At 42.1% G+C, this 25,775-nt stretch overlaps 1 protein-coding gene across 2 annotated transcripts in view; it reads right to left on the bottom strand.

The window, feature by feature from the left end:
* Positions 1-25,775, bottom strand: part of naaladl2 (N-acetylated alpha-linked acidic dipeptidase like 2) — a 376,461-nt gene that overhangs the window by 62,012 nt on the left and 288,674 nt on the right. For both annotated transcript variants that reach the window (XM_080474206.1, XM_080474205.1), the window contains one exon: positions 3,591-3,680. In XM_080474206.1, coding sequence (XP_080330332.1) covers positions 3,591-3,680 — 90 coding nt within the window. The remainder of the gene's footprint in view (positions 1-3,590; positions 3,681-25,775) is intronic.

Genomic DNA, 25,775 nt, shown 5'->3' with positions numbered 1-25,775 from the left:
CAAATCCTTCACACCAAAGTCCAGAAGTTTCCAGACAAACCATCAAACTGTTGATGTTTCCTGACTGACGCCATCTTGGGAAACCTGCACCAAGGGATTGTGGGATATCAAAGATGGCGTGGCGGCAGCTGCAGCCAGAACATCAACATTTGACCGATTCAGAGAGGAAAACCTCCAGACGTTCTCAAAGAAAGAGTCTAGAATCCTGGAGGAAACTCTGAATGTAGTGAAACTGATGGCTGAAGGTTTTTCCAGAGAGAATCCAGATGTGCAGAGATCCAGTGGACAGATGGGATCTTGTGACACGAAGCCTCGGGAACCTTCAGGAGCTTCTGTGATGCCGGGACATCAACAAACCGGGAATGTCCCGCCAAATTAAAATGCTGGAAATACCAGTTTGTCTGAGTGTGAAGAGGAATTTCCTTCAGGAAGGTTTAGACAACTTATTAGAGCTGAACATCGACAACTACAACTGGGTCTTAACTATCTTATTTTTTTCCCGTGTGGACTCTGGTAGAGTAATTTAAAAATACGCCAGTACCACCCCAAATTGGTCCAATCAGGCCAGGCTGGGCTGAACCAAAAGTCCAAACGGGTGTTTGAGCCACCCTAACTTAACATCATTCAAATACTCCACTAATAATTGCACATAACTAAAAAGAAAACAATAACATTCAAAATATCTACCCTATTTTCGACCTTTAAACAATTCCCCACCACACACAAATATACGAACAGTGCCCCCATGCACAGAGTGGACTGAGCCATCCACAGTCAGACAGCTGAGCTACGCTCCTTCAGCGGCGCATGCTCCCGCAGAGGAAAACTCTGATGGAGCAGGAAGTGTGTGTGGGGAAGTTGTGCTGGAGTTTTGCCCCCATTCAGACTCGGTTCCGTCCTCAGGTGAAACAGGGAGTAGTGGGTATCACACCACAGGTCCAGGATGTGTTAAATACCTTCAGCAGTAGTGATGGGTGTCTTTCAATCTGAGATATGTATTCCCGGGCCCACCCACAGCGTGGATGACCCGACGCCACGACCCACCTCCAACTCCCAATGTCCCTAAGCAGTTCATATGACCCCGATGAAAAAACTTAATACAGAGTTTACCTCACCCCAAGGGAATCGTGTGAAAAACCTCTTCACATGGAGATTTGGACCTCCAGGTAACTTACTTTCACATCAGGTTTGTGTGGGTGTGTGTGTGTGTGTGTGTGTGTGTGTGTGTGTGTGTGTGTGTGTGTGTCTGAAATGCCTTGAATGCTTTTTTGGCAGGAGACTTAATTTGTCTTCCCTCTTTACTGACAGGCTTTTTTCATCAGACCAAAAGAAGTGTAAGTAAAGACAGTTAGTAATTGTTCCGGCACAACCTGCTTAATCTCCAGTAAATATCAAGACATACAATCAGGTTCAGACTGTCTCAGCTAAAAGAGAGGAGGAGCTTTTTTCTTTTTTATGCTTTACTTAGCTAATGACCCTCCTAATTTCATCTGTTGCACTGGGGGAGTGACTGACAGGAGCCAAGGAGCAGCAGAAACTGAGCTCTGCGAGGAATACATGCATGCAAAGGCACAGGAAATAAAGGGAAGAAGCTTGGAAGCAGTGAGAGCAGTGGTTGCTCACCTCGTTTTCTTTCTTTATCCAACTAGACTTCCTGTCGATCACTTTTTTTGAGCTGCGATTTTAACAAAACATTGAGAGAAGCCATTCGCTGGCAAACAGCCGCTCTCACCAAGGCACGCAAACAGAAGGCTTCAAGATAAAAAGCAATGGACAGTTCCCCCATGTCTGTCCTACGTGTTTTATTATGGTTTTTCCCTCAACAACGTCCGAGTGGGCAAAGCCTCGAACCCGCTCATGACGACCCCACTCCAAGGGGGTCCAGGGCGGGAGCCACTGAGCTGGAGGAGGGTAAAGCTTTGACCTCATCCACATCCGTTTTAACAAAATACCCACAGGATGTTAACTGACGGTATTTTCGGCGAAAGCCCCGTATACATGACAACGTTCTAGAGTGGAAACACATTTCGGGGGTGCGTTGACACAACAGCGGGGCTCGGTGCCACCCCCCCTCCCTCGCAAGTAACAAACATGGCGGCCTCCATAGTTCATCATCTGTCCATTTCGAATTACCGGGTACTCTCCATTGTGTTAATGCTTATACACATGTATGTGGTGGCCAAATGAAGCTTAATGAACCACTGTCTTTATTTTCTGGAGCCACAAGATGGCGCTGTCTGTTTGACAACACACTTCATTGCCAGCCTTTCAGCCTCTATCTTAAAGCCAATAGCGCCATCTGGTGGAGTCAGAAGATAAATGAAGTTCATTTGGCCGTCACGAGCAATGAAGTGTGCCTTCAATCGTTTGCTGAACAGACAGCGCCGTCTAGTGGCTTCAGAAAATAAAGACAGTGGTTCATGAAGCTTCATGCGGTTATCGCTACATGTATGTGTGGTTTCATTCCAAAAACAAGCAACATCGCCACCCCGTGGCCCGGCAGACTAACTACATGGTTTTCAGTGTCTGTCTTTGTCGTGTAAATGTCAAAACTTGTCGGAAACTATCTCTGAAGCGTTGTCACTTGAAACGTTGTTGTGTAAACGAGGGAAAAGACAACTTTTCTGAAATGACGGAAAAACAGCGACAGTACCACAGCCGTAGTAAATAGTTTTCCTGCACATGCTCAGTAGAGCCAATCAGAGCAATGTTTCCTCCGTGGTGTCATGACTCCCAGTCCACATTCTCCTGGAGTTGGTAGTTTTATTTTGACAGTCACAGTAATAACAATTCAACTTGGTCGTCTGTCCACTAGAATATCCGTGTTCTCCCGTGTGGATGTGTGTGTGGTTCTTATTGTCCATCTACCAGTCATGTGCACAACAGCTATTCGAAGTGACCGAGGTCTGCACTGGCAGTAGCAGCGTTTCCATCGTCGAGTGTTTTTAAAAAGTAGTTTTCAGTACCGGTACCTGGGTGTTCATCTGAAGAGGAACCTGGACTGGACTGTGAAGAGCCGCTGGGTGTTTTGTCCTCAGGCTGATTTTTCTTTCCTGGCATGGTTGAGTTTCAACATGAGACAAACAATGGCTCCCAGAAGTGCTCCCAAACCATGTGTGATTTACATTTCAGGGTGTAGCAGGGATATGATTAAAGAAAAAGAAAAACAAAAGATTTTGATTGAAAAATAAATGGAGAACTGGAGTTTTCATTTAGAGAAAATTCAAACTGGAAAATAAAAGATTGAAAAAAGAAGATCCCTTGTCTGCTGCAACAGCATTGATTATTAAAGCAATACCAGCCGGTCATTTCTACACAGGCTTCCATGAAGCCACCCTCTGGATCCCACTTGTCTTTCATTGACATTCATGACCGCGATCAGTCCCGGTCAGGGTGAATCACACCATTTCTCACTTTGCCCATCGAGGTTTTCTAAAGGTTAGAAAAGGCCTGTAAAAGCACCGCCTGCAATCAGGACTGCACACATGAAGCTCTTTCATGAAAAGCAGGTGTTTCTGTATCAAGAATTCACAACCGTTGTGCTAAAGAGCTTCTAGAGGTGACGGAGGACTTGATTTGAGTCGTCCTACCTTAGCGACGGTCTCATGGAATTTGAAGAGTGGGTCCAAGGTTTCGGGTGACTCTGCAGAAAACTGGGCCTCTGCGAGGAAGCTGGTGGTCTGAAAGAAAATCAAAACAAATGAAGAAGTCAGTTTTTGTTATCTCATCATCTTCTTTTATCGATCAATGTGAAATTATCACCTCATGTGCAAACCTTTTCAGGAGGGTTGCACCGATACAGATACCAGTATCAGATACTGCACAGAGTACTAGTAGTCGTAAAAGATGCCTGTTACACCCTGGCGAGCATTACGTGATATTCTTTAATATAAATGAAAAAACGACAAAAGTAAGACAGACTGTAAATTTTATTTGTACAAACAAAACTGTGGAAAAGTCAGCCCAGCTGCTGAGACGTGACTGAGACCTCATCCAGCCATTGTCTGTCTCTCTCCCCGTCGCTCCCTCTTGCCTTCCTCCTCCTCCTCCCTTTATATTCCACCTGACTGCTAATTTCCTGCCGTTCTGTGTCGGAGGGAACAAGGAGAAAAACACTCCAAGGTGTGTCAGCAGGTACCTGGCCACACACAGAGCAGTGTGTAGACAGACACTACACACTGCTCTTATACTGGAGCCCTGGTGCGTTCTTTAAAAAGTGGTTCCCGACTGTTCAGTATCTTGGGATTGAAATTACTTCCACCACTTAGAACCCATCAAGCCTCACTTGACTTTTCCTGTTATTTATTTTTTTTAACCACAGTATTGAACACCAAAGGCTGAATTATGCTTCCTGCACGGGCGTGACATGACGAAATTAGACATGCAGAATCAGCATGAGAGAACACGTGTGCCTTTTGTACTACACGCGGCTCCCACTCCCAGACTGCAGGGGGCAGTGCATCGCAAACACATGTCAGCGGCAGCGGCAGCGCTACGCCTCGACGCCAACAGGTGATCCTGCGAGTGGAGAGCGGAGCGGATGCTGAAATGATTCTTCCTGACTCCACAGGGAAGAAAACACAGGACTTTATTGAATTTGCAAGTCAACACTGTGTTTTTAATGAATTATTGAACAAGTGACATGAATAAAATATATATTTAGGCTTGTTAATTTGTTAATGCAAATCCCTGGTCTGTGTTTAAATTTTTTCCCCTCATTTTTCTGTTCGGCAGCTGAAGGATCCAATATCGTGAGATTGAGAGCTTTTCAGTGTCACAACAGTGATAAGAAAAAGAACGACAGATACAAAAGTTAATGACTGCGACTCCTCCAGTCCCTCTGACCCATGAGCAAGGCAGCCTGAGAGTATCACGTTTAATATCTGTATTAAATTAATGCAATAAATTACTACATAGATTGTATTAATTTACATACTTTAACTTGTATAGAATCTATCTAATTAAATTACGTAAAGAATTCCCCAACTTCTGTTAATAAAGTATCTCTGCTCTTGGGTATTTATGCAGTAATATGAATATTAAGTATCTGAAATAACAGATAATGTGTGTGAATCTAACCGGCTTCAGTTTTAAGAAATTCCGACAACATTTTTTGGAGGGGAATTATTGAAAAAATAAAAAATCTTCCTCAAACTGCATTACAAACGGAAGGATAAGACATTAAGTGTTTGTGGAAGATGGACGGACGCCGAGCGTGCTTCCAGGTTTTACACTGCACACACACACACACACACACACACACACACACACACACACACACACACACACACACACACACACACACACACACACACACACACACACACACACACACACACACACACACTGTACACACACCAGCCATAACGACACACCCTGAAAATACCTGTGTCACTGCAGTTTACTTGGTAGAGTCCCCCAATTACAAAGTACCTGCCTGTGACTTCAACGCGGTGGCATTTTGTTGAGGAACAGTTGTTTTAGAATAAAGCAAACAGATATTTAGAGAAGCCGGTGTGACTGTACAGAGACACGGATTGGTGTCCTGTCAGGTCAGCTGCATTGCTTTGTGAATTGAACAACAAGCTAAGCCCCGGATACGTCAATGGGAGTGAGAACCAAAGCTGCGGCTCTGAAGAGGGAAAGACATTTTCCTTCCTGATTGGTCAAATGTTCAGCGAGTGCGACGCGGACATAGCCACAGCTAATAAATGGCGCCTCAGGGCGAACCCCGTTCAGTTTATTCACGAGATGCACAATTTACTGTTCAGAAACCACAAACCTTTCTTCCGCTTGAACTATGGTTGAAGTTAACAGCCTCTACAGGGAGGAGCTGCTCAGGTGGGAGACGCATCGATTGGTATTTCAATTATTACCCAGGAAGCAGAAGTTACACTTCACAGTTAACATCTTTACACATTCAGAGAAGACGCAAGAAGAAAGCTTTCTTATTTTTAAATCAACCTCGTGTGCCACTTCTCTCAACACACACCTGAATTATTGAACGCCAACATCTGCCACAAAATATGGCCGTGCTGCCGACGTCGAGCTGCACACGAGCAAATCTCCTCGGCGAGAAGCGCGGCTGCCGACCTACAGCGGGGAAGATTTAGAAGGGAACACATCTGTCATGTGCTCCCGCACGGCCGTCAAGCGGTGCGTGAACCTGGCAGATTCTCCGCTGTCAGTTTCCGCTTCTTTACGACTGCTTATTGTGATGAGTGGTTTAAAAAACAAAAAAACGTCGGCATGGTGAGGCAGACGCCCACAGGCGTGATGGAGACACAAACTTAAACTCACACAGACACGTGCTAAGACATGAAGACAAGACATGAAGGCAAATTAAGTGCAGTTCAAATGGGAAGAACAAGAAGCCCGAGGAGCAAATGATCATTTCTAAGTTGGAGGGGAGGCACCAAAAAAAATAAAAAATAAAGAAAAAATAGCACTCGCCAACATAATGGATCCGAGGAAAACAAAGACACACTTCATTAAGCTGTGTGCTCTGCCATGCAGGCGTATTATCGTTTCTTTTTTTAATTTTATTTTTGTATTTCACCAAACAGATTGTTGTTGCCTTTGTTAAATGCTGCACTAGGCTGTATGTCCATTAATTTTATGAAAACAGAAGTGCACTAATGCACTGCTGATTGATTCAGACGCCAATTAATAAAATAGTCACTTACAGCGATACTACTGAGAACACTAACAGGATTGCCCCGCGGTTCGTCTCGTTACACAGTGATCTGGTAAATACATGCTGAAACTGCTAAACTGATTTCCACAACATAAAACAATGCAAAAAAAACCAAAACATAATAAAATGCAAAAGAGTTTAAGGGGAAAAACAATCCTTGATCAGTTTTAATAAGTTGTTTTTCCAAAAATTGTCTTGAGTCTTTGGATATGTCGGTGACGCATATAAGCTCCACCTAGTGGGTGGTACCAGAATTGCACTGAACGAACCGTGGCATGACATGAAAAGTAGAGTTTAAGTGAAAGAAATTGCAATAAATAAATAAATAAATAAAAAATAAATAGGTTTTATACTTTGTTAGCAGAAGTTATCATGTAAGGCCACTAGTGGGTGTTGTTGTCTGTTTTTGTAACGAAACCACACACACACACACACACACACACACACACACACACACACACACACACACACACACACACACACACACACACACACACACACACACACACACACACACACACACAGTAGAGAACAATGGGCTCTAAACACCAACAACGGGAGTAGACATTCTAGTGGACAGACGACCAGGTTGGATTGTTATCACGGTGACTGTCAAAATAAAAGTCCCCGGAGAATATGGACTGGGAGTCATGACACTCTGGAGGCTGCCATTGTTGTTATTGTCCACCTACTGAGCATGTGCAGAAAAACTATTTACTAGTGACGGCCAAATGAAGCTTCATGAAGCTTCATGAACCACTGTCTTTATTTTCTGACTCCACCAGATGGCGCTGTTGGTTTGAAGATGGAGGCTGAAGGACTGGCAATGAAGAGCATTTTCCCTTGTTTCCACTCGAGACAGAGTCGGAGAATTTGTCGTAAACGAACCCTTGAAATGCAAAAGGTCTTGTGTTTCCACTTTAAAATGGCGTCGTGTGAAACGGGGCCTAAGTAACACACCCTGACATTAGTTATGAGAAGGACAAGACAAAGAAAAAAATCGGTATCAACCCGCATGAAAAAAAACCTCTCTTAGCTCATTGACGACAGCATACGCAAGCCCTGTGCGGCTTCCAGCTGCTGCTCCAGCCCACACAGCACAGTTCAGCGCCACAAGCGGCGGACACAAAGCACTAAGCAGCGGCCCACGTTGGAGCGCTGGCTTTTTGTACTTCACAGGGTCACGATGAAGGGCTGCGGAGAAGCAGAGCTTTTAAACAAGAGGGTGACAGCTCGGATCAAAGACACCTGGGTCTCATTCACGTGGTGCTGAGATCCTTTGTACTGCTTATCTGTCCGCCGCTGCAGCGCTCGCAGCACCGACCCTCTCTGTGCCTTCATCTCAGCACTCTGCAGCCATTAATCCTCCTCCTTTCTCTCAAAAACTTATTCGACATCATTTTGACCCTGAAGAACTCCCTCGTTCTGCTCATTCCCTTCCGCAGTAAGTCGACAGTTAAACGACTGTCTTCGGGGAAGCTTGCAATATGCGTTCGTGCAGCGCGATAGTATAGATGCCTGCAGACAAATGCCAGCCTCTGCCTTCATATCATTTAAGTGTTTATTTCTAAGAATGACAGGCATGAATCAGCGCAGGCCTGGCGACTCTTTAGACATCACACCATTACATATGCTCAGTCACAACGGCGCTTCTGCTGGAAAACCAAATCTGATTCAAGATCCGTTCCAGTGTTTGGACTGTGTTTTCGTTCCTGAACTGCTAATGGAGTTCCCCATCAAATGCCTTGGCCTGCTTAGGAAAGACAGTTTTATTAAATTTTTTTAATAAAAGCTTTTTTAATTAAACAATGATCTCCTGAGTCTGAGTCGTGACGTATACTATAGCTGAGTCTGTACGTTGCTTAGGCAGTTTAAACTGATAGCATTTTATTGGGCTAAGAAAAGGGTCCATTTCTGCCCAAATCACTTCCATTATGTCCGTTTGTATTCTCAGATTAGAAGTGATCTCTTCCATATGATGTAACTGATTCACAATGTTTAGAAATGTGTCCACAGACGGTCCTTTCTTTTAAAAGCAGCATCTCCTGATCGCTTTCTCGCTGGCTGACATTAAATTCTTCAGTAAATATGTGTCAATCTTGTTTCGATCCTCTTGAGGATATAAGGGTATCAGTTTTTAACCTAAGGGGAAGATCAGTTAAAGTGGCAGTCATCAATAACTTCTTGTTTAGGGGTGTTGTTGAATCATCGGGCCTGTTTCTTGTGTGTGTGATCTACCAAGAATAGTTTCCGTGTGTCTGGATATTGATCAGAAGTGTGACACTGAAGCCATGTCCCTGACCGTGATCATCTGTGGCAGTCATGATCACATTGGGAGTGATCCATCCACCACCTTAGGCACTGTTCTACACTTGAAATGTGTTAATACTGTAAATATGCCTGTTTCTTTGTTCTTTTATTGGATGCGGGCAGCTGAAAATGTAAACTTTCCTCAGGATTATTAAAGTGTCCGTCTGATGTGAGTGACAGAACTAAATCATGCTGCATCAGCGACGAACATCCGGTTGGGAGAAAACAGATTAGCACAACCAAATGGATTGTCGAAAGCTGTTATGAAGCATAACACAGTTTTTCTTTTGATGCTGTGAGAGTTGCATATTGAATTTCTCACAAACACCCCAAGGTTGTACGACTCTTCAGGGACAGATCGATATCGGCTTACTCTGCCACAGCCTCATATCATCATCTGGGCCTCTGGTGAAAGAAGCTGATCAATGTCTCTCGGCCTCAGAAGGAGAGCCAGATTTGTGTGGTCGCTGAAAAATCTATTGGCCATACGGCCTCAGTAGGGTCCGATCTGTGTCAAGTCGGTGTTCTGGACCCAAACCAAAGCACATCGTGATCAAAACCATTCAAGCTCTGCAAGTCTGTCATCAGATCTCAAGCTCCAACAGAAAATCCAATATTGATAACCGATCGAGTGGATGTGTGTTCATTTTGATTGATGAAACAGAGCAAATACAGAGGGGTTATGTTGCAGTGAAGGAGCAGTCACAGTAAAACAAAAATAAGAACCATGGTGCAGTGACCATTAACTGTCAACGAAGTGTGTTGAAGTTGTTCAGCTGGGATTACAGAGGGTACCACAGTGTGCAAACAAGAGACTTTAAGACAGAATTAATAAAAGGGGATAGGAGTTATTCGATGGAGGACATGCCCGAAGGAAAAAGAAATGATGAAATCAAGAGGGGAACAATCAGATGCCATCGATTCCTCAGCAGCGGCAATCATTTGATTTTCTCTAGCCACTCTTTGATGCTGCAAACGAGACTCGGTTCATCTCACGTGGATGAATCAACTCTGAAAATGTTCTCCGTTAGAGCCAGTGAATTGTGTGCGTTTGATTTATCTTGGGCAACACTGAGATTTCGGGCTGAAAATCACGACACATCAGCTGAACACAGCACTTCTTCACAGCTGTGCAGCAATTTATTCAACAGATTCAGAGAATTACACCTTGAATCAGTTTTTTTCTCACGGTGGGAACGTTCAGGTCATTTGGTTGATGACAGAGCTACAACTAGTCACAAGATGGGGCGGTAAAACCTTTTAAAAATGTTCTTTAATGGCTACAAGACTCAGAAGGCAGCTTTGTTCAAACTGAAGTCAACGTTTAAAGTGAAAACATGTCATTTCTCTGTTTTAGTTTTAGAAAAGTTTCACCTTTACACAGCAACAAAAACGAAGTCCGTTTACAGAGAAACGGTAGAAACACTGCAACGATGCAGTTGGCATGTCTGGCCACTAGTTGGTGCTGCTGTTTGTTTGTGTAATGAAACTTTGCACACACACGCATGTAGAGAACAAGACGCTATAAACAATGACAATGGGAGTAAACAGACATTCTAGTGGACAGACCACCAAGTTGGATTGTTATTACGGTGGCTGTCAAAATAAAAGTACCAGGTCCCAGGAGAATCTGGACTGGGAGTCATGACACTCTGGAGGAAACATGGTTCGGATTGTCTCAACTGAGCGTGTGCAGAACAACTCGTTACTACGGCCGTGGTGCCGATGCATTCGCAGCATTTCCACTGTCAACACGGAGACAGGCGTTTTCCAAAAGTTGCCCTTTCGTCTATTTCCATGGAGCCTCAGTTGGAATGTTTTCAAAAAGTTCCCCCAGCAAAAAGTTTTCAGAGGCTCTGAGCATCGTTGTCATGTCTCACTCAAAACAAAACACTTGAACACTTAAATTTTTATTTGATATTACAAATAAAATTCACCTGTCAGTCCTCACTCCCACAAATGAAACTTATTTTAAAGGGGACATATCATGCTAAATCCACTTTTTTAGCCCTTAAATGCATGTTGTTGTATATTTAGAGTGTTTAGAAGTACAGAAAAGTTCAAAGTAGTCTCTTCAGGTGCTCCGTTGATATATTTATATTCTGTTTTGGTCATATTTTGCGATCGGTTTCGATTTTTCTATTCTCTATTACGTTTTTTGAACAATGACGTCACAGTATTCTCAGCGGAACTGCCAAATTAGGACATCGACATTTCGAGCAATCCGCCATTTTTGTTTCTCGCTGTGATTTTGTAGTCCAACCTAAGTTACGAGAGGATAAGTCGAAATGTTCGGTTGTTGGATGTAGTAACCCACAAGCTTCGTTACACCGTCTCCCAGAATCAGAACCTTTTCGAAGTGCCTGGTTGAGTTTTATTTTTCACAGAAATGTACCCACATCTGTGGGTAAGGTCATTTTTGTGTGCGCGAATCACTTCAAGGACGACTGCTTCAACAACCTCCGCCAGTATAAAGAAGGATTTGCCGAAAGACTTGGTCTGATTGAGCGGTCAGTTCCTTCTATCTATGGAGACGACGAACAGAGCACTTCGGTAAGCTGTATATAACGCTAAAAAGTGTGATGATAAGACGTCCCTGTCATTGTTTTGTTAGCATTAGCAGTTGCACCGTCTTCATATGTTAGCGCTGTGTGCTCGTTTTAGATTATAATGTAACTTCTGTGTTAAATAGTCGTTGTAATACAGGCAGTATTGTAGTAGTGGGCATGGATGGAGAAGTTAGTGTAAATATAGTAACACACCATTGCGTTACATCCATATGAAGACGTTGTTCTGCAGCTGCATCATGGTCATTTTCATCTCGCTCCGCCGGGTCCGACTCTGGCTCCAACATGTATGGCTGGATGGACAAATCTTCCGTTGTTGACATTTTGTAAATAATGTGTGAATATAAAGTTTCTGCGCCGCTAGATAATTGTATCTGTTCTATCAAACTACAAAGATGGCCGAACAGGGTGACGTTGAACCGAGTGTCACCTCTGCAACCTGGAGAGGAGGCGGGGTATGAAGAGACCGCCCCAAAACGAGTTGCTCTCAGAAGCGCATCAGAAAAGGGGTTGAAAAGGGGCCTGTGGAGCTCTAATAATGAGGAATTCAGACCCAAGCATTGCAGTTTCGCGTTGTATAGACCACAACTGTATGATTTATATGTAAAAAGGAAGGATTTAAAAGCATGATATGTCTCCTTTAAGACCAACATGTCTCGTGCTTCATTCACCAGTTGGCTTAACTGACAACCCGATAGATGCTATATTGAAAACCTTTGAAAGTTCAGTTGTCAATTAAAAGTATGTTAAGATTTACAACTGTCAGAAAACGATGAGAAACTTCAGGAGTAATTTAACTGTCACTACCTCCACTTGTGTCTGTTGAACCAAAGTAAAGGTCGCGGGGACTTGGAGATGTTACAATTGAATTTGATAGAGAAGAAGTCCAGCCTGTTTAAACTTTGCACACAATTTGACTTGGAAACAGAAATACAGCATTCTGAAAAATAAAAAATAAAAAAGTCTGTCAAAGCTGGATTCAATAAAGACCAGCAGAGTCACACTAAGTATAAAAAGATGATTTTTCACACAGAGTATGTCAGTTCCATGAAAACAAAGTAGGTGTTCCTTTATCAAGACGTCTGTATTATCTGGTGTCAACAAAACAAAACAAAACTTCCCCGTCCTCATCTACCGCCTCTTTTGACGTGTGTAGCCGATGGTTTTCACTCGAGTGATGTCTTTTAGAGAGTCAGTTAAAGACCAGGTCAATAAGACCTCGGACCAGTTTATTGATAGATCAGGTTGCCTTTTATACTCCAAGGAGGAAGAGTCTATAAAATGTTGGATGAAGGCCACAACTAGATTCCAGCTATTAGCATAAATGTAAGCAATGATTCAGACACTGAACATGGTTCAGAGAGTTTAGATCGAGAGAAACAATCACTTTTCACTGTTGTGTTCATTAAACTCCTGCTCACGCCTGTCTGTTCTCTTTTAAAACCCCGGGCTCCGTCTGCGTAAAGATGGCGGAAACGCTGCCCCTGGTAATGCGCACCACCTCCTTGGTAATTAGTTCTTCTGCACATGCTCAGTAGGTGTCATTAACTTCATATGGGAAACGATCTGTGGTCGACAATGATTTTCTGTGTGTGATCGATGCTGTGTAGGTTTGGTAACCTGCCATACGGTTGACTTAACATCAACGGGTCCTACAGTTTGTGGAGAGTGGACTTTGGGTTTCCTTTCATCACAAGTTTTACTGCATCTTGTAAATGTGCTCTGATGAAACCATCCCAATCCAGTGACATCACTTTTCAGCAGACCCGCTAATTAATTAAAATAATCTGAGCCATAAGGGATTTTTTTTTTGATTTTTTTATAATAAACATGGCAGCAGCAAAATTAAAGCCGACCGCACATTATGCTCTATACTAGTGGGGACTGGTTTTCTGATTGTATCAAGGATTGAAGGGACGGATGATGGTTTGTCCACTGAGCGACGCCGAAGGAACAGAATTATAAGTGGATCTAAGTGCATCCTAAGTGGATGATAAGTGATGGTTTGCCATTAAAAAGCGGTTGAAAATGTGCCGTATAATTACACCGGGCTGCAGAAAGGGTGGCGTGCAGCCGTTATACACGTAGCTCATGTTCACAAGGGAAGCAGGCCCAAAAGAGTTATTTCAATGTGAACGAGACGCATCTGCATCATCTCTGTGATACTATCATGTTATCAGCGGTGCAGCTCTAAAGACGTATTAGAGTCCAGCCGAACGTCGGTTGAACCAAAAGAGTCTTCTAAAAATCAGCAATATTAGTTTAGAGAAACATTTTCCAAAAGCGACTGAGATTCAGGTCAAGGAGTTAATGAAATATCACCATTAGAGATGCAGCGATAACCACTTTATTTTTAAAGGACCAGTACAATTATGAGCACTACCCTTTAGCTACTTGCCGATACTGTACTGATATGAGTACTTTATTAAATGCCAACACAAATACAATTGTTGACAGACTCATTAGTCTCCATTTGATGCTTTAAAATGTCAGAACTTTTAACCCCCACTTAAATGTTCACTGTCTAATTTCCGTTCAACATATCTGAATAATAAATAAATAAATAAATATCAATAATTAAACTATATTCCGTAGGTTTTTACCATTCAATGGCTTATTGAACGTGGCTCTGCTCCACATTTGTAAGTTCCAGGGTCTTTTCCAAATAAGCCCACTGGTCACCGTGAGGCTGTCGAAGTTTGTGTTTCCATCTGAAAATATTTTTCTGTTTAAAGTTCCTCTACTAGGAAAAAAACTTCCCATAAAAGGTGGGACTTCTGCACAGAGAATAAACCAGGACACCAAAACAAGACCATCACCACTCATCTCCAACTGACTGAAGGAGTTCATGTTAGCCATTTAGCCAAATTTGTGTTAATCTGAAAGGCGATGAGAAGCCCAAACTACAATATGTTGCACTCTCTTCAATAAGAAGATATAACATGCAGTTTTGGGCACTTCTGCGAAAAAGAATATTAGACCCTGTTTACACGATAACACATTGCTTTATTTTTTGTTTCAGAAAGGTTTTGCGTTCAGACAGCAGCGTTATGAAAACGATGCAGAAACACTGAAAACAATGTAGTTTGGATGCGAGGCCACTAGTGGGTGCTGTTAAGTGGTAAATAAATTTCCCTTATATAACAATTTTCCCATCATTAGTCACAATTACTCATTCACTCATGACGTGGAGGCGGCTGCCATGCATAGCGCCTAATCCATCCATTGGGAGCAGTTTGCTCGAGGGCACTTCGGCAGGCAGAGATGGGATTCGAACCTGCAACCGTTCAACTTCAAGACAACCCGCTACCAACCACCCACAGCACCAAGTCCCAGGAGAATATGGATCGGGAGTCATGACACCACGGAGGAAACCGTGTTCTTATTGTCCATCTACTGAGCATGTGCAGAAGAAATATTTACTATGGCCGTGTTGCACATGTGAAGTAAAAGCTTTTTTTTAAAATCACTTTTTAAATTCCTTATTTCAGAAGGAACATGCAGCTAAAACTCTGAGTCCTTCTGAAAACATGCAAAATAGAACAACTCCAAAAGGGAACCGGTATCAAGTCCGGCAACTCATGGAAGAACCGAAGAAAGGGTGAACCACCAACCCTGGGCTGAGGTAAGAATAACATTCTGTCCTTCAGAGGGCAGCATGCAAGAGAGAAAAGGAGGAAGGGAAATTTACATTAAACAGCCAAAGTTCAACAGCAAGAGAAAGACACTTTCAAGCTGCAATTTTAATCTACTTTCAGAGAGAATGAGGAAAAATCTTCAAGAAGATATTTTTCAAGGCCAGAGCTTAGTGAATGTGTAATTTGTGCCAATGAGGCAGAACGCAGAATTCTTTGAGCATAAATAATGTTTCACTTTGCTCAGCCTCACTGCTCGCCTCGAAACGCTGTGGAGATGTAGTAAACTGAAAATCCAGGTTCGAAAATTATGGATGGTTTTTTTTAGGTATCGATATGTAGGATATAAAGCCGATACGATGGAGTGGTGGACATCATTACAACGTGCTTTTGTTGTTGGGTTGTAGCTTTTTGTTGTGTTGTGATGTTGGCCTTTATGGGCCACCGTAGAAATCTGCCGTAAAACCATCCAGTCAAATCTCCCTGATTAACGTCCATTGAGGAGTTCAGATGAATACTGGACATCTATAACGTCTCGGGGGAATCTGTTGCTTCAATCACGACCATCGCAGCTGTGAAAAGGTATGAATGTCCATGATCAGTCGACTCGAATTACAAAAAGCTTTGAACAACAGTCTTGTTCCACGACTGCAAATAAACAGCATCTCCATCAGCGAGAAGAAGAAGCTCTGAGTCTGTCGTTCTGTGGCCATTTGTTCCTTCTGCTCTCAGTCACCTGGAAGAAAGGTATTCTCATGTCAGACTGCTCTTTCTGGACTTTAGTTCTGCTTTTGATCAACAGAGATTTCTGGAACAAAGCTGCTGCCGTTGGCACTAAGAACATTTCTCTGCATCTGGAGCTGACGAATGGAGCTGATATCTGATTATGGAATCACCTCTCAGAGTGACGCAGCAGCACCACCTCCACCTCCACCTCCACCAACAACCTCAGCCTTTCCATTAATGTCAAGCAAAACATCGTGAACCTTTTAAAAAGTTGAACTAATCAGAGCGGCTGCACCGTGTGTCTTTACGAACGCATCATTAAAGGAGTCATCAGCTGGTATTCTCACGTATCCAGCCTGAGGCGATGTCACATGTGGAGAGTACTTTTGTCAGGGTTATACAATAACACAAAAAGACACAATAAAAATACCTTGATGAGTTTTGGAAACAGAAGTTTTTGTTTGTTCCTAAATGCTTGACCAGTGTCCTCTTCTTCCATCAAGACACCACATCACAACCAACAGATCACAGTTGATCTTTCTGCAGTTTCATGTTGACAACTTTCTTAGTGTCAGCTTTGTCAATGGTATGCAAGACGCCATGGACGCCATTCCACTTCCGTGTTTATCAGTTGCAAACCCGTTAACTAACAAGCCAGACGGACTGGATGACGACCTCCTAATCGAACTCCATGCGGCGGCTTTGTAGATCCAAGTGCTATGAATAATAAAGCTGCCACCGTAGGTTTAATAATATTAAAGGTGGTGAAGGAGTGACGTTTTAGAGGACAACCGAGTTAAAAAAAAAAGAAAGAAATATCATATAGTGTTTCTCCATTACAGGAGATTTGTTGGGTGATGATACTGATAGAATCCCTCTGAAACCTTCTACCATTCATCCAACTAAATACACTCTACCTGTATGAAACCGGAGCAGAGGACAACACCAGATCTTTCCCAATAATGTGACAGAATGGCAGGCACATAGAAAGCAATAACTCAGTTAAAGGGTTATTATAGGTCATTGCTATGCCTCATATTACTTCCATTAGCCTGGATGACAGAATCACTCCACCACAGACTTGGAGCCAATGCAGACATCAGGAGGCGGTGGAAACATAAACAGTAGATGAAGAGGAAGAATCACACTGTTTCTGGGGTTAATGTAGTGAGTACATATAAAATAAACACTCAAAGAGACATATACCTTCCAGGTGCTTATTAAACCTAAGACTCTGGGTTTTAAACCAGTAATGCCAGTAAAGTCGGCTGACTACCCAATGGAAAACATTTACTTCTAAAACAAGTCTTCCAGGCTCTGTTTATCCAATTGTCCTTCACATCCTTGTGTCCCTGTTTGACTTCTCATGCAAAAGAGGATTTAACTTATAGAAAATATCTTTGTGTTCAGAAATCATGTTAGGATGCAGCTATGCCAACGGATTTCTATTATAAAATGCACCAAACTGAAGTTGTTGTTGTTCCAGAGCCAGCAAAGAAGCAGACCTTCCTTCATTCAATATGTAAAGGCTCCCTGTGACAGCGTACACGGCAAAGCAGAGACTCGCAAATTCATCAGAGACTTACCCTGGGTGGTAATGATTAATTAGACACGTAACCTGAGGCAGAGCGCAACAACAACATCAGTATTCAGAAAGCACACACGCTCAGGCCCAAAAGAAGAGGACAGATTGCAGGGACTGGCAAACAACAGTGAGCGCTTCACGGCCGAGCGTTACATAAAGTGTAGGTGGCGGGAGCGAGGGTCAAGCATAAACAATGTAGACGCCAAGTGGCTGGAAATAGTTTTGTCTTTGAAAGAAACGAGTAACGACGTCTCCGAAGGTCCCAGATGTACAGAGACCCTGTCCAACGAGTCATATATTTCTGTTAGGTAGGTCACGCAGAACATTACACATTTATTCTTTTCAGACTGTATTCAAAAACATAAATAGACTAGAGCTACACTCGGTAGAGCGCGGACCTTTGCCAACGCCACATTTGTTTGCGGAACCAAGTTAGCATCACTAGCATGACAGTCATTAGCTCATATTGATGCTAACTAGCTAGGTCAGGTAGCAACATCACTGCATGAAACACTGAGCAGGGTGCGTCTCCGTGGCAACAGGCGCTGATCTCCTTGATCTCGTCCATGAGATACCTCTCTCATCCACTTTGTATGGGAAACTTTTTTAGTTTTTTGGGGGATTTATTCAGAAACGGTTAGCCGATAACGTCCCAAAATCTAATGGATTGGTCCTTGGATGATGACAAATCATGCCTGAAGATTTAATCCAATTCGGGTTAGTAGTTTTTGTAGAAAAAAAAGAAGAAAAAAAAAAAAAAAAAAAAGAATAAATAAATAGATAAATAAATAGATAAATAAATAAATAAATAAATAAATAAATAAATAAATAAATAAATAAATAAATGCAGACAAAAACCTAACCTTCTCGGCCAACTTTGGTTGGCGAGGGTAACAATAACCATAATTCCAATGCAGGGCAGAAAATATTAACTCAAGTTTCTTGATGAAGGAATCTCTTAAAAACCATATTGGGAAACGTAATTTTAATACTCGATCATCTGTGGAAATTATGAATTACATCATCAGATGCTTAATTTCATCCATCCATCTTCTATTTCACTTAGGCCCCGCCTACATGACAACCTTCCAAGTGACAACACCTCGTCTGTGTCAGAAAAGTTTCTTGTTTACACGGCGAAGGCAGACACGGAAAATGATGTAGTTAGCATTCCAGGCCATAAGGTGGCGCTGTTGGTTGTTTTCGTAATGAAACCACATGTATATGTAGTGATGGCCAAATGAAGCTTCATGAGGCTTCATGAAGCTCGTTCTTTATTTTCTGACTCCACCAGAGGGCGCCCTTGGTTTGAAGATAGAGGCTGAAGGACGGGCAATGAAGTGTGCTTCCAAACATTTGTTGAAGAGACAGCGCCATCTAGTGGCTCCATTGTTTTCTTTTTTTGTTGGAGCCGGTTTGAAAAAGTGACAGTTGCCCTTTATGCTGTTGTGTAAACGGGACCTTAAGACCTGTTGATTGAGGAAATCAGCCATTTGGGCCTAAATCATGGAAAGTGTTAGATTTCAATGATATGTTGCATATGCGCTTCTTCTTTATATATATATATTCATTTTAATGTGTGCTTCGTTTGATGAATTAATACATAAACAAGTTTTTTTGGTCAAGATTTATTTTGGTTGCCATAGAAACACAAGCTACCATGATGTATGTCGTATTGTGGCTCTTATGCGACTGTCAACACTCTCAACACTTCTCAGGAACACTCAAGGGTTTTTAATCTGATTAGCGCAGATGTAAGTAGTTTGTGAAACCGAGTAAAAATGTTTTTTGCTAGAATTATTAGTACTTGTTTTTATGTGCATGGTATGACAATATTCTCTGAGAGCCAATTTTGGGAAATGAAAATACCTTTAAATTGCTGAGCAACAACAAAATGCCCTTCCTGTAGTAAAACCGAATTGGCACCTTGTGCACCATTATTGTCCTTCAGCAATCAAAGATGGCCCCCAGGCTTCTTCCTCCCGTCTGTTGCTTATTTCAGAAACTCTTTGCCTTTTGATTAAGGTTTTTTTTCCTAATCGTTGCCAAACGTAGGGCTTATCGCTGGCTCCTTCTAAAGGAGTCATCACCTGGAAATCAGTAGATGCTTTGTAGACGCTCCACTATCCTTTTTTAATTTTATTTTTGGGGTGCGCAAAGGACTGCTATGCTATTGCTATGTTATCGCCCATGATGGGCAGTTCCTGCAGCCAATCAGCAGCCTTACATCCATATCAGTCAGAATGCCTCATGTTCTGTCTGAGAAGACGTTGCGGTGAAAAAATGGGTCAGAACTAGCTCTATTTTTTTCCTCATAAATGAAATTAATTGATTTAAAGAATTTAAGGGCGAGTGGACAGGTGAGGATACCAGGTGACCGCTCCTTTAATGTTCAGTTTGTACTGAGGAAGTGAGTTTCGATTCGTGGTCACACTCAAAGTCCAGATCTTCACCTCATCCTGAAGATGTTGAACTTTCTTCGACATGTTAAATACCTCCAGTATCATGATGTGACCTTTATCCTTTATTACTCTTTTGGTGGCATGTTATCAGACCAAGAGGTGAACCATGGAAATCCTAATCAAAACCACCTCAACCTGCTTCGTTCAGCTGGAATCTGAGTCTCTCTTGGAAGGTTGTATATATAATCTTTATTTACATCCATTCTGACCACACATTAATACCTTAGGGAAACTAAAACAAAACAACACTAATGTGACAGTGCTTTTTGGAATATGGTGGAAAAAGAAAAAAAGGTAATTGTTTTCATGAATAGCTCTGCTTAGAGGTTAGCATGTTAATTAGACATCTAATTACAATATGTGTAAAAAGAAACTTTACCATTCCGGAGCACAAGGTCCAAACATGACAGCAATTATGCAGAAACTGAGGGGATTTGTTGAACACAGTAATTTTATGCGAACTGGGCAACACTCCCGTCTGCTGCTGTATCTGTTTTGGGTGGTTATAATTGTATTTTGACCAAACATACAGTGATAGCAGGGATTGCTTTCAAAGCCAAAATTCTGACAGTGATAATTCTGGTCCGTCCGGGCAGAAAAGTGGAGTCACATTGGGAGAACAACAAAGGCGGAGAGAGGAAACCAGCAGGCCGATGGCAGAACACAGAGAGGGAATGAAAAACAAGAGCAGGAATTCACTAAACCTATGTTTGCATGTGGGTTTCTCATTGTGTTCAGACTAAAACACTTCAGTCTCTCTAGGTTAATTCTGCCTTTCATTTCCATAAAGGCTTTCAGTTCTAAATAAACGTTTCTCGGTTCTAGATTCCAGTACAGTTTTGTTCTATACGGATGTTTTCTGGTAAAACAAATAGAACAGGAACACTGTTTCTTTAACTGATTCAAACATAAATCCAGGGTCTCTAAGTTAAGTTTTCTTGGGACCAACAGTGACGCCAAACTGTTGGTTGGTTCTGTTCCGGAGGTCCATTTCTCCCCTCTGTCATCCAGTGTCAGCTGCCATGGAGCACACACAATTCTAAACGACAGACTTCTATATATGGGGGTTTGAGCGAGAAATGGTTTTCTAGAAATGAAGCATCTGTAAAGAATAATGATGATGATTGAAAATGTTGAAGACTAGAAGCTGACACTAAAAGCTTACTCACACTCGGGGATAGATTTGTTTGACTATGTGACTTAACACTAATTAAATAAAATTGACGATTTTTCCAACCAGACGTTCAGGATTTATGGATTTAATCTTCAGTAGAAATTATTCAGGCCAAATCAAAATGATGAGTAGAAAGTGTTTTACTATGTGTAGAAAGATGCTTCATTGAATTTGTCAGGAGTTCATTCGGCAGCCTTTTGACGTTTGCTTTGACTTCGGATTGTTTCCGGACTTGTTTGTTCTCTGCAGCCTCTCCTCCTCTCTGCCAAAACAGCCTTTTCTACTCTTCGGTTTTAATTCTCCCATTCTCTTCATTTATCCCTCATTGTCTCTGGTTCGGCTGTGTTCTCCTCTCCTGCGCCTGCTGCCATTACTCGCAGGATCTGAGGGGGTTAGTGGTTGATTAGGCAGCAGCGGCAAGAAAAGCCTGGTTAATGGTCTATTTTTCTCAATGGGACTTCATCGCAAGGTCTGACGCGCACACACACACACACACACACACACACACACACACACACACACACACACACACACACACACACACACACACACACACACACACACACACACACACACACACACACACACACACACACACACATGCACGCACACACACACACACACACAGGTTGTCAAGCAATCTGCTGAAGACCATCGGCGTAATTCTGCTTCGAAAGCGTCCAAACCCCTTAAAGATTTCTAATCTCTAAGTCTGATGGCAGTGGAAGACAAGGACAGAGTTGAATGTCCTTGAAATCTTGTCTCCAGAGGAGATTCCACATCACGTCCACTCATACTTGATCAACTTTATTAGGTGATCTGACGGAATCCTGAGAATATCGGATTTCTGTGGGAACAATTTGTTGAAATGGTCGGACAAGCAGTTTCTACGGCCGTGGTGCGCAGCAGCAGCGTTTCTACCATCGATACAGAGATGCAGACGGAGCATTTTCAGAAAGATGTGTTTCCCCCCCCGTTTCCATGGAGACGGCGTCGGAGCATATTCAAAAAGTTTCACCTTGTGAGCCATTTCCGAAAAGTTGTGTCTTCAGTCGCTCCGACCACCGTTGTCATATAAACAGACTCCAAAAAACGCAATTAACTTTTGTTTAACTGTGGCCTAAAACATATATATATATACGTATATATATACACATTTTATTTTTTAAACAGTAACGGTGTGGTGTATTTTATTTTATTTTTTTATTTAACTTAATTTCCGACTATAAGCCGCTACTTTTTTCACGCACTTTTAACCCTGCGGCTTAAACAATGACGCTAATTTACAGATTTTTACTGGTTAATGAGCTTCATTCTGCAGATACATGGGTGGTGGTGCGTTCAGGTACATCGCCTTTCTTTATTTTTCCTTTTTAGATTTGGTGGGTGTGGCAGAAACAGCTTTAAAAAACCCTGAAATTATGAGAATTTTTAACAGCCAAACAGCTGTTGAAATTATATCATAAATACTTTAATTTGATTGAATTGGGATAAATGTTCCAGGCTCCTGGTCTAAATGATCATTTTCACTCAAGAATGGTCTGTTTCTACCTGAGTTTAGTACCATGGAAATAAATGGACACTAAAAGTCACCCGGCGATGAGGACACGCTGTAAAACAGCAGGTTTTAACAAACACAAAGTTTTCCCACAAAGTTGGACTCACTTTAATCTGGAACGTCAATATATGCCGTCGCATTAGGTTTTTCACGTCACTGGCACTAAGAAGTCTCCAAACAACGACCCAGCAGAGAAGCACACAGAAACACGCGTCCCTCATTTTTCCTGCTTTGCCTAATCTCACGACTTTATTCTCTCAGAGGCTCCGGCCCGCCCGGCCCGCCCGGCCCGCCCGGCCCGCCCGGCCCGCCCGGCCCGCCCGACTTGACCGTAGAAATGAACCAATATTCAGTCTGAAAGCTTCCTGAGCAGAACTCCAACGGTGGCAGCGTCGGTCAGTGAGTACAGACGGAGTTTTGTGAAAACACAGCAGAGATCACAATAAACTGGAACATTCCTCAGTCTAACCATAAAACCCGAAAGCTGGGAGGACCTTGGTTTTTTTTGCGGCGTGCATCAGGACAGAAAACGTTAGTGCTCAGACTTCACGCCAGTTCCTGATACACGCCTATCTCTGTGGCAGTTATTTGATTATTATACCCCAGGACGCCACATGAATGAGAGACAATGTGATCAAGTAGGGGACAGAGAGAGAGAGAGAGAGAGAGAGAGAGAGAGAGAGAGAGAGAGAGAGAGAGAGAGAGAGAGAGAAATGGGTTAAAACAAAATTATTGATTAATCTGAATGTGACAGCCAGAAAGCAAAAGATGGAGGGAGTGGGATTGAGAGCATGGAGGTGCTGAGATAGAAAACAAATAAATGTTGGTGACAGTACCTGAATCAATACTGTGTTGAAATATTCATTTGGACTCTGCTGGGGTTTCCCTCACGTCCTCCACTGTTTCTGCTGGTCTCCTTTTCTGTTTCTCACTGCTTCACCGCCATGTGTGTTTGAGTCATCCACCTGTTTTTGTTTATCTTTAAAATGGGGTCTTATGCTGCTCTTGTAACTTTATTTATATTTTGTTTCTCTCAACCTCTGTATATATTTACATCTTATTGATCGCTGAACGCCGGTGTTCAGAAAGTTATTGTGAAAAATTCTCGTTGAAAGCAAATCAAACATAAAGACTAACATCGTTTCTTTTTGAAATGTCTCAAGGCAGATTTCCCATCATGGAGGTGTTTTTTGTTGTCGTATGTAAGATGTTTATGATTGAATTTCGAATTCTGTGAAATGTCTTTGTTTGTTTCTGCTGTTCAAGTGTTCTGATTCTTTAAAACACAAACAAACAACCTTGGCCGCCGGGAGTCACCCGGAGACCAGGGAGCTCGTTCTGCTATCAGGAGCATCTGTGTGGCCAAAGTGAGCCGGTAACGGACCAAAGCTGCTGCTCGTTCACTTTTTAATTAAGGCAACAGCGCAAATGAAAGCTATATCATTAGCGTGGCCGGCGTCCAGTTCAATCAGCGTTCGGGAGGCGAGCGGGCGGGGAAACAACACGACCTCATCATTAGAAACGATTTACTTGTTGCAGAGTTCCACTCTGTAATCCTCGCTGCACGTCTGCAGATCCATGCGGCGTCAGAGGAGAATAGGTGGACCTCGATTACCACAGCGTCTGCTACTGGAGGGCGGTAATTATAATTACTTGACCCCTACAGGAAACCTGACCCCTGCTGGTCTTTCAGACTAATGACAGTGAGGTGACGTCCAACATTAAATCAAAGATTAAATTATCATTTTTGTCAACAATGTCATTTAAATATTAGATAAAATCATGAATCGATTATTTGATATTTAAGTACTGAGCTCATAAAAGTATTCTGTACAGAAATTGCATGGAAATACACCAGTATCCCGTTATATTTGGTTAAATCCTTTTCTTATTTTGGGTTTTCTCTTTAAAAGTGTCCTGAAACTACTTTGTTGTATTTGGCATCAAATACTGTAAATAAAGTTGTAATTTAATTATTTTTTATTCAATATTTTGTGGTCAATGATTTGCTGCTTTTATTTGCTTGTACCCTCAGTGTGTTAAAAGTACATTTGCGTACCCTTTGCCGTCAGAAATTATTTTGTACCTTCACAGCTCTACAGTTTGACCATTTATGTACCTCACGAGGTACTTTTCTGAGAAATGTACTGTTGTGTACAGAAATCAGACCCTTTTTTCCCCCTGCGTGTACAAAGACAAAAAAAGAAAACCAGAGCAACAATATTTGGACTGCAGTGTAGTTGTGATGAGCCAGGCTTCAATCTAACGTGGATCCAATAATCAAAGCGCAGAAAAGAGTGATTAGGATGATAAATAGATCTGGACACCCGCATTCCACCAGCAACTCTTCATACAATCATCCACATTAAAATGGCTGCATAGTATACATTTAAAAACATTAGAAATGATGTTCCATGTGATGAATAGCAGCATTCCAGGTGGTATTCTAAAATAAGTTTTTCAAAGAAAGGCGATTTAAAATCTAAGGGGGTGTTAAAGTTTGAAACCTTTAAGGTGAGAACAAATGTTAAATATAGATGTGTCAGTTTTGGGAGTGAAGTTAAGGAAAGGACTTAATGATGAACTGAAAAGGTGTAATTCTCTGTGTGTTCTCAAAAAAGAGTTTAAGATGTCTAACAATTAAAAGTTATGGTGTGAACTGTCAATTTGATATATACTTATTATCTGAATACTGATTTCTAACTTAAACTGTCATTTAGTTTTGTATTTGATTACTGATCTTAGTTTGGAATCCTCTGATGGTGCAGGATCGGCAAAATAAGCCGCAGGCTCCAGCCCATCCCTTCTTCGGCTGCTGGACGATTCATTTTTTGTAATAAAGTTCTTGTTTGCTGCTTTGTTTAAATGCAACCGAAGTAAAAGTAAAAACCTAAACTGGTCCTGATCAACTGCGCCGTATGGGGAGTAAACTGCAGTAAACTCCTGCCACACAAATCAACTGTACAGTCGGTATCAGGGAAACAGTCATTGGGAGTTAAGACGCCATCAAGTCTCTAATTTTGAAGGATAAACCAATTCATTCATGTAACAGGTCTGGGAC

Source organism: Lipophrys pholis, assembly GCF_963383615.2.
Source record: "Lipophrys pholis genome assembly, chromosome: 10".
NCBI classification, from domain to species: Eukaryota; Metazoa; Chordata; class Actinopteri; order Blenniiformes; family Blenniidae; genus Lipophrys; species Lipophrys pholis.
The sequence above is the reverse complement of the archived record's forward strand: the minus strand, read 5'-3'. Positions and strand labels throughout refer to the sequence as shown.